The sequence below is a fragment of the Drosophila tropicalis genome, unplaced genomic scaffold, assembly GCF_018151085.1.
Source record: "Drosophila tropicalis isolate 14030-0801.00 unplaced genomic scaffold, ASM1815108v1 contig_700, whole genome shotgun sequence".
NCBI classification, from domain to species: domain Eukaryota; kingdom Metazoa; phylum Arthropoda; class Insecta; order Diptera; family Drosophilidae; genus Drosophila; species Drosophila tropicalis.
Window position 1 is genome coordinate 265595 of NW_027173183.1, and position 8849 is coordinate 274443.

At 40.9% G+C, this 8849-nt stretch overlaps 1 protein-coding gene across 1 annotated transcript; it reads right to left on the reverse strand.

Moving 5' to 3' along the window:
* Window positions 1-204: 204 nt before the first annotated feature.
* Window positions 205-8640, reverse strand: LOC137579562 (uncharacterized). Its single transcript, XM_068293347.1, has 5 exons — window positions 8584-8640; window positions 2616-3069; window positions 2448-2549; window positions 1404-1673; window positions 205-905 (listed from the first exon to the last, which is right to left on the reverse strand). The coding sequence occupies exons 1-5, from the start codon at window positions 8638-8640 to the stop codon at window positions 205-207; spliced, it is 1584 nt and encodes a 527-aa protein (XP_068149448.1).
* Window positions 8641-8849: the final 209 nt, after the last annotated feature.

The following is an 8849-nucleotide window of genomic DNA, read 5'->3' on the forward strand; positions in this document are numbered from 1 at the left end:
ATTATAGACGATTCTGAGTGGTTAGGTTACAATACATTGGTTTTGTGAAATACAACTGAGAACAACTTTAATTGAGTTTTGCGACAACTTTCGACTGACAACTTTCAACTGACAACTGACGACTTTCAACTCTCAACTGCAACTGACTACTGACGCCTCTCGTTCCGATTCGCTCTCTCAATCTTCTTGTAGACGCTCTCTCAATTACCAGGGACGGGTATACCCATTCTGATCTGCACAACACCTCTTCACATTCGGCTCCTCCTGATCATCATCATCTGTCCCAGATGATTCCGGATCGTCATTGTCAACAACATACCTCCACAGCTTCATATTGTCGGAACTTGTGCTGGTCTGATTTGGTCTTTCCACTTGGGCTGCTTTGCGTACATCATAGCGGCCGTTCCTCTTTATCCTAGTTACCTCATAAGGACCAAGAAAACAACTGGCCAACTTCCGGCCTGCGACAAACTGGGTTCGCTTGATTGCGACGAGATCACCCAACAAGTACCCATGATCCTGCTTGCGTCCTTTGTCGAAGTTGCGTTTGTAAGTCATCTGTGCTTCTAATATATTCTTCTTGGCTTCGTCACGCAAACTCTCTCGCTCAGCATTAAAGTTATTGATGAATTCTTCGTTGATTAGACATAATACTCGATCTGCTTGTGCACACATTTTCGTCCCAAACATCAGCTCGAATGATGAAACTTTTGTAGATGCGTGGACCTGGGAGTTAAGAGCCTTTTGAACCTGTGGGACATATTTGTACCATTTGCTCGACTCTTCTGCAGACAGCTTCGATATGACGGCCAGTATGGATCGATTCACGCGTTCTATTTGCCCGTTGCCTCGAGCAACTCCAGTGGTTGTAAGGATGTGTTCGACTTTATTCTCGGCGACAAATTCTGCAAATGCGTTCGACAAAAAGGCAGAACCTCGGTCACTTATAATACGTTTCGGGAAACCAAATATGTGAAACCATTCTGTCAGCTTTTTTATGACTTCATCGTGGCCTGTTGACTTCGTGGTAAAGAGCCACACGAATTTCGCAAATCCGTCTACCATGGCAAGGATATATTTGTACGACTTAGACGTGGCATCCATCGGCCCCAAATGGTCGATATGCAGAGTATGCAACGGGGTGTCACCTTTATCAATTAAATGCACCTTTATCAATTCTTGCTTGCCAAGTTTTTTACTGTGAATTATACAACGGATACAGTTATCAATAAAATTAGACACTTTGCGCTCCAAATGAGGGATCCAATACTGCTGACAAATCGCATGTATTGTCTTGCGGGTAGCAAAATGGCCAATTTCGTGTGCTTTTCGAATTATTTCATTCTCCATCTGTTTTGGCACCACGATTAAATCATTTCCATCTATTGCTTTGTACAGTACACCGCCTTTGATCTTGTAATTCTCGTACGACTGTTGATTGAGAATAGTTATCACAGCCTTAATGTGGTTATCAATACTTTGCGCCTTTTTGATGCGTGCCGATACCTCCGTTGATATATTATAAATTGATTGTGGATAGCGGCTCAGATGATCCACGTGCAGCATACTTTTTCCTGGTTTGTGAATAATATCGCAGGTGAAATCTTGCAAATACAGCACATACGATGTCACCTCTCTTGGAACGTCTTCCTTCTTTGTCGTCTGCTTGAACGCTGAACAGTCCGTCACTAATTTAAAGTGAATCCCAATCAGGTAGTGCTGGAACTTTCGTAGAGCCAGTTACATAGCTTTGGCTTCTAATATGTAGCTGTGACTTTGAGCTTCGGATTCGGTCGTTTTTTTACTCCAAAAGTACACCGGGTAAAGTTTATCTTCAAAACTTTGGAGTAGCATCGCTCCAAAACCATGCTTTGATGCGTCTGTGTGCAACTCGGTGGGAGCATCTCTCGAGTATAGTTCGCTCGTTAGCAACTCCTTTAGCTTCTGCAAAGATTGTAGTTCAGCTGTACCTATATGAAATTTTACATCCTTTCGAAGTAAATTTGTTAATGGTCTTGCGATTTGAATTTTCGGAAAAATCCGGTGAGTCCAAGAAAAGACTGAACTGCTCTAACATTTTTGGGCGTTCCAAATCGATTGACGGCATCCGTTTTTTCTTTGCCTGGCCAAATCTTCCCACCGCAAACGATGTGACCAAGAAAGTTAATTTGCGACTGTAAGAAACTGCATTTTTTCCATTTGATTTTCAACTTATACTGTGCAGCCAACTGCAAAACCTTCTGTGTCTTCTCTAAGCAGTCTTCAGCGGAATGGGCATACACGATTATATCGTCCATGTACAACTGCATTATATTATCGTTGATTAAATTTTTGAAAGACATAATTGACAAATCTTATAAATGCGGCAGGTGAATTTTTAAATCCAAACGGCGTCTTATTGAATTCGAAAAGACCCTCTTTTGTTACAAATGCTGTTAGGTATTTACTGGATTCCTCCCCCGGCACGTGGAAAAAACCATTTTCCAAATCCAGAACTGAAAAGAATGTGGCCGCTTGAAGCTTTTCCAGAACTTCTTCTATCAATGGGACTGGAAAACGAATAGACAGGGTCATACTGTTGAGTTTTCGATAATCAATGCAAATCCTTGGTGTACCATCTTTCTTTTGAACAACAACTACCCGACTAGCCACACTCGATGTTGATTTCCGTACTATCCCTTGGGTCAGCCATTCGTCTACTTGATTTTTTACTGCTTCTGCCTCGCAGGCAGACAATCGTGATGGCGACTGGTAAAACTTCATTGTTGTTGCATCCGGAATAATTTGAAGTTTAACTGGACATTCCATCTGGGTTTGTTTCGGGTGCTCTTCTATGCTTTCTATTAATTCGCGAACTGCTTTTTGATAGATTGTTGGTGCTTCGTATACACTGGCAACCTCAAAGACGTTGTATGAGCCTGCAATGCATTCCTTATCTGAGTCTCCAACGGCGTCACCCTTCGAAAATGTGTATTCCCCATAGACGTATGTGACGGTGAACTTTTCCACGAAGTCGAAACCAATTAAGGCATTGCACTCAACTGCCTCATCAGGCACAATGATAAATTTCTGAGTTGTATGCAGATCGTCAACAACAACATCGGCCACAACTGCGCCTATCGGTTTTGTTTCTTTTTGCCTAGACCAGTCAACGTAGATTCGTTCCTATGCACTTCGATGTTTGGCAACTGTTTCGCAGTGCTTTCCGAGAGGATTGACACATCCGATCCTGTGTCTACAAGCAAGTCAAGCAAAACCCCATTTACAGAAATTTTTTTAACTCGTCGACGATTAACTATATTGCGGACTTTAAAATCTCCACGAGTATCCTTTTTATCGTTTCCAACATTAAGAGGGCAATTCCTAGCAAAATGTCCATTCTCATTGCACTTAAAACATTTTGTTTCGCCCAAGCAATCTTTCATTTTGTGTTCAGCTGATCCGCATTTAAAACAAAACTGCCTTTTTGGAAGCTGCGTCTTTGCTACATCTGTTGAGGTTTTAAAAATACTCCTTGGATCGTTCTTTGCCAGTTTATCCACGATTTCATTGGCTTCCTTTAGCTCCTTAAAGGTTTTACATGCATATAGACCAACTTTGAATTCGTTCTTAAAAAACAGATTTTGCGACGATGTATCGCAAAACAGCTGACTCTTCTACATCCCCATCGGAGGCGATCTTTCTCCTACTGAGAATATACTCCGGAATCGATTCCTGTTTATGCTTTTTCCGTTCTCTCAACAGTTGGTGGACTTCAGCGCTGTTTAATTCGCACTCGAATTCTTCGATTAGACAGCTTTTCAAATTGGCATAATTGTTAACACTTATTGATTCCAAAAACAGTTTGGCAGCACCTTTCATCTTGCCTCTCGCCTGTCCGTACATTTGCTTTTCGTTAAGCTCAAACTCATCTGCATTATACTCGAAAACTTCAAACCATTTCTTTGGGCCAGATCCCTTAAATTCTCCAACAATGTTTTCAAGGCAATTCTATGACATATGAACTTGGCTTTCTCGCTGCTCGTCGACTTGTATTTTAAGCGTCAGTAATTGCATCATCTGTTGCAATTGACTTTGCATTTCCCCGGCGTTAGCCATCGCTTGTTCCGTTTCCACTGTTTCAATTTTGTTCATTAGGTCAAGCGCTGTTTCGGTTTCTGCTTCTGTGATTTCTTCGCTCGCTGTTTCGGTCACTGTATCGGTCACTGTTTCGATCACTGTTTCGGGCACTGTATCGATCACTGTTTCGGGACTTTCGGCTTCTGACGCTGATTTTTTGGCGGCAAAAACGGTGCTTTCTCTGCTGACGCTGGCGCCACAGCCACAGCGTTTCGCGTTTTTCTCGGCGTTTTCTGAGACTTCGACTTGTAAGGTGGTGTGCGTTCTGTCATTGGGTAGTTTGTCTGCTTGCTACGGGTTCAACTTTGTCCACTTTCCGTTCTCCTTACACCTCTCCTTCACTAGGCAACGATTTTTCAGAACTCCCAATCCAACTCAGAACGGGGCGAGTATGACGACACAATTGTAATCCAACTCAGAACGGGACGAGCATGACGACACAGTTGTATCTCCTAATCCAACTCAGAACGGGACGAGCCCCCAAATGTAAAGTTTATTATATTGATTATGTTTATTAACTAAAGTATTATAGACGATTCTGAGTGGTTAGGTTACAATACATTGGTTTTGTGAAATACAACTGAGAACAACTTTAATTGAGTTTTGCGACAACTTTCGACTGACAACTTTCAACTGACAACTGACGACTTTCAACTCTCAACTGCAACTGACTACTGACGCCTCTCGTTCCGATTCGCTCTCTCAATCTTCTTGTAGACGCTCTCTCAATTACCAGGGACGGGCATAACCATTCTGATCTGCACAACACCTCTTCACATATATATATCTACATAAGGGGGCACAGCTAATGGCCTTTACATACAAAAGTAGCCACAATATATTATTTGCAACACAAAATTTATATCACTGCTCTGCACTTTGTGTAACAACCTATGTCTTTCTTGTTGCTTGCACCTACCTTTAGGCTTGAATTATGATGCGTCTGTGTTCCATTTCAATTTAATCAGAATGATTCGACCCTGCAGAAAATTATTGTCATGCGAATATTGGTGGCGGCTTACAACATGGTGTCAATAATGCCAACTATCCAAACGCCGATATATGCATTTGATATGTCCCCACATGTCAAAATGATCAATCCGGGTGGAAGGACCAAATACGAGTATGGATCGCAGATCCCAATTTTCATTCGTTGAATTCAAAATTGGAACTGATTTTATTTACAATAGTATGTGTATTTAAATGAAGTCTTAGACTCTAGGAAGCCTCCTAGCCACAATTGTTCTTAAAAATACTTATTCTAATGACCCACGTTTTTCGGGGGTTGAAAATTGCTTATATTTTATGCTCAGAGTCGGTTACTTAATACCGCGCCGTTGTTAAAGTCTTAAGTGTTTTGCATATAGTGTGAATGCATGTTTTTTGTTTGGTTTGTGTTTTAGTTTCGTTTTGTATATTTCTTTGTGGTATCTGATTTTGTGAAGCCATTTCAGACGAACACGATGTTTATTCTTAAACACATTTGTTTTACTGGTGTATCGGTGAGACGACTTACTCAATTTTCATTTTATTTTATTTATTCTAACTCGCCAATTACTGCAAAAGGTGCAGTATAAGTAGTTTTATAAACTATTGTCGTGAAATGATATATTGGTGAGTTACCTTCAAACGACGGTGACTAATTTGATCATGATCGGCTGACTATAACATATAGCTCCCATAGGAACCGATCTACCCCATTTGATTAAAATCGGACTAGAGTTAATATTTTATGTGTTGTCTCAGCTTTTACAACGAATTTGAGGTTTATAAACTGAGTCAATGTTATCGAGCAATCGGTGTTGGTCGTTTTTTCATTGATGCGACTGCTTTAGCCTACGCCTGGAGGTGATGACGCAAAATTATTGGTTAAGGGAATCGGATGAGCTTCGAGGCGGTCTGTATAGGGCATGCTATGTCGGCCTATTAGTTCTGCTATCGTGGTTAGGCCCAAGTGTTGCTCCTAAATTGCGACGAAGCACTTTGTGCATGGTTAAGACATTTTTTAAAGAAGATGTTGCTGCAGAGCCCCAAATAGCAAGGGCTTATGTGAATGTTAGTACAACTATCGCCGTGTAAAAAGAATTTAAGAAACATACATTACATTTGGTCTTGGAAATGTAAAATATTTTTTTCACCAGGTGCAGTCGGCGAAACGACTTACTCACGTAATTTGTTTTGCCAATTATATTCAGCCTTTTTTTCAAATTAGAAGCAGCATCGCCATGTAATAAAAGGCGGGAGCTTTTGGTTACCCGATGGTCAGGCTTATAATTAATTCTTTATTTATAAGTTTGGCCCTTTAATAAGCCAGAGTTATACCTTCATTGCAGTCTTAGCTTAGCTCACTGCAATCAATCATTTGCGTCGGGTGCAGGCCAACATAACTGGCCCTCTTGCAATGAATATGTTAATAGCCTATACTGCGCGTGTGTGAACGTATGGATAAAAAGAATGTGCCTTGATGGTGTACCGCATCATACAGTTTATCATAAAAACACAGTTGCTATATGTGTAATACAATCCGTTATCGTATCAACTCGCTAGTGTGGAATTCAGTTGTTGGAGGAGATGTCGTCGTTAACTTTGTAACGAGTCACATTACCTAAGTAATTCAAACTACGCCCATATAGGGCCCCTTTTCTTTATTACTTTTTACTTGATACGCCTATGGAGGGCACATTAAATATTCCAACATCAAAACTAACTGTAGTTCTTTTTCCTGATAGTCAATACTTACGATCGACGCCTCCCTCTCTTTCTAGCGACCGTCTTGATATAGCTGCAGCGCTGCATGCCGACGCTAAAGAGACCATGAAGAAATCGAAAGTGAAAGAGAGAGATGGCGATCATGACGCGTGCCAAAGCACAAGACGCATCGTATGTTTTCACAGTTAGGACATAAGTAGGCAGAGCAAGGGTGGGTTTGAACAGAGAGCTAGAATTAGGAAAAAATCACTTCGACAGTGACCACAAGAGTGTCAAGTTAAACAAAGTGAAACAACCAGCAGCAAGGAAAAAAAAACCTATAGAAAATCATCAAGTGGGATACAAGGAGCAGCAGGTGAGCCCATTTCCTAAGATCCTTTTAGGGACCCAAAATTATAAAAGATGTTTAGGATTAGTTAGTTATCATTAGCATTATTTCTTTATTTGTTACTAAATTTATGCCTACCCTTTCCCTTCCCTTTTCCTTGGCCACTAAACTTTGTGAGTGGAGCCGAAGGATCAGCGGACTTCGGCAGGAGTTATTCTCCTGCAGACGAAGTCAGTCGCTGATCCCAAGGCTCAGTCACTCAAGGTGAAGAGGCAACGAATCTTGGCCAAGCGGGCTTCGCTTGGCAGACAAGATCAGTCGTTGCTGCTCCTCTTGGACTCTCCTCCTACCCCTTTCGCTTCCCTTTTCTCCCTTTATGTGGTCCCCATCTCATATCATAATACTCTACAAGGTCTTCAGATCAAATAAATGTTCTGTAGACGGGACTCTGGAGACTGAGAACTGTACCCCAGCCAGAGCTTCCTTACAGATGGCGCAGGAACCTTGATGAGTATTATGAGGGAAATGTTAAAATATATTTAGTTATAAATTCATTTCATTAATTAAAAAAAATTTGGATTGGTGAGACTCAAAAACGATCTTTATTGAAACACAGCGTTTCAAGAACTGACTTATGATTATTCATACAGATATGATTAAAGTTCGGTTAAAAAGCTTTTGATATTAGTATTGGGAGCTTTTGATCTGGTGACAAGGGATCTGGATTTTGATTGGCTTATTGATTTTTGCTTACTAAGCGTTCTCACGCTTGGAAGATTTTTTGGGGACATTTGTTTATAGGATTTTTTTTTAGTCTCGGTTGCAGTAAACATCCGCTGTTTTCTAGACTAAGTTATGTGGGTGATTGGAGTGGGAAATTGAGTGGTGTGAGTGGATGGAGTGGCGGATATATAACTATATATATGTTTGTACATTTATTGATATATATATAGTAATATATCCGCCACTCCATCCACTCACACCACTCTCACCAATCCATATTTTTTTTTAATTAATAAAAGAATTGGATTTATAACTGGCGCAGTCGGTAGGATAAAACGAAATAATTTAGTGCGTGCAAAACTTTGTGTATAAGCGACCGTTACGGATATCGAATCTAAGGTTGCGTAATAAGCAAATTCTTTTTGTATCATTAAATAAATAATTGTGCGAAACTTGTGTCAAGCCACCGCTACAGATATCAAATCTAAGGTTGGCCCGTGATCAAGACTTTTTGTGCTAAAAACAAATAAAGGAGCCGTAAGCAACTAAAGCCCAAAACCTTCGAAAAAGTTTTTTTTTGGTTTTATCCGCAAAAGAACCTTTCGTGCAGTCAAAAGCGCAACATCGAATCTTGAAGTTCTAAATATATTCTAATCCAAGATGACACTGGAACTATCAGAGACACATCTGAACCAGGCACTTACCATGCTTAGACAGTTGTCCAATTTCGATGGTAACGCTTTGACCCTGAGAACGTTCATACGGAGAGTTGACTACATTCTACAACTCTAGCCGACGACGGACGTCCGTCAACATAGCTTGATGTACGGTACTATAGAGATGCAGCTCACTGGAGATGCACAACGGACATCACAACTAGCGCACGCCAACAATTGGAGCGCCCTCATCAGCGAATATAAGGTGCAAACGCCTTATGAAGAGTTACTACGACGGCATTACCATACTTCCA

Coding starts and splice junctions, on each gene's coding strand:
- LOC137579562 (XM_068293347.1), bottom strand. CDS start 8,640: ATGAACGTTCTCAGGGTCAAAGCGTTACCATCGAAATTGGACAACTGT. Junction 1,674..2,447: donor CGTGCCGGGGGAGGAATCCA/GTAAATACCTAA, acceptor CGGACTGTTCAG/CGTTCAAGCAGACGACAAAG. Junction 906..1,403: donor GAATTACAAGATCAAAGGCG/GTGTACTGTACA, acceptor ACGCATTTGCAG/AATTTGTCGCCGAGAATAAA.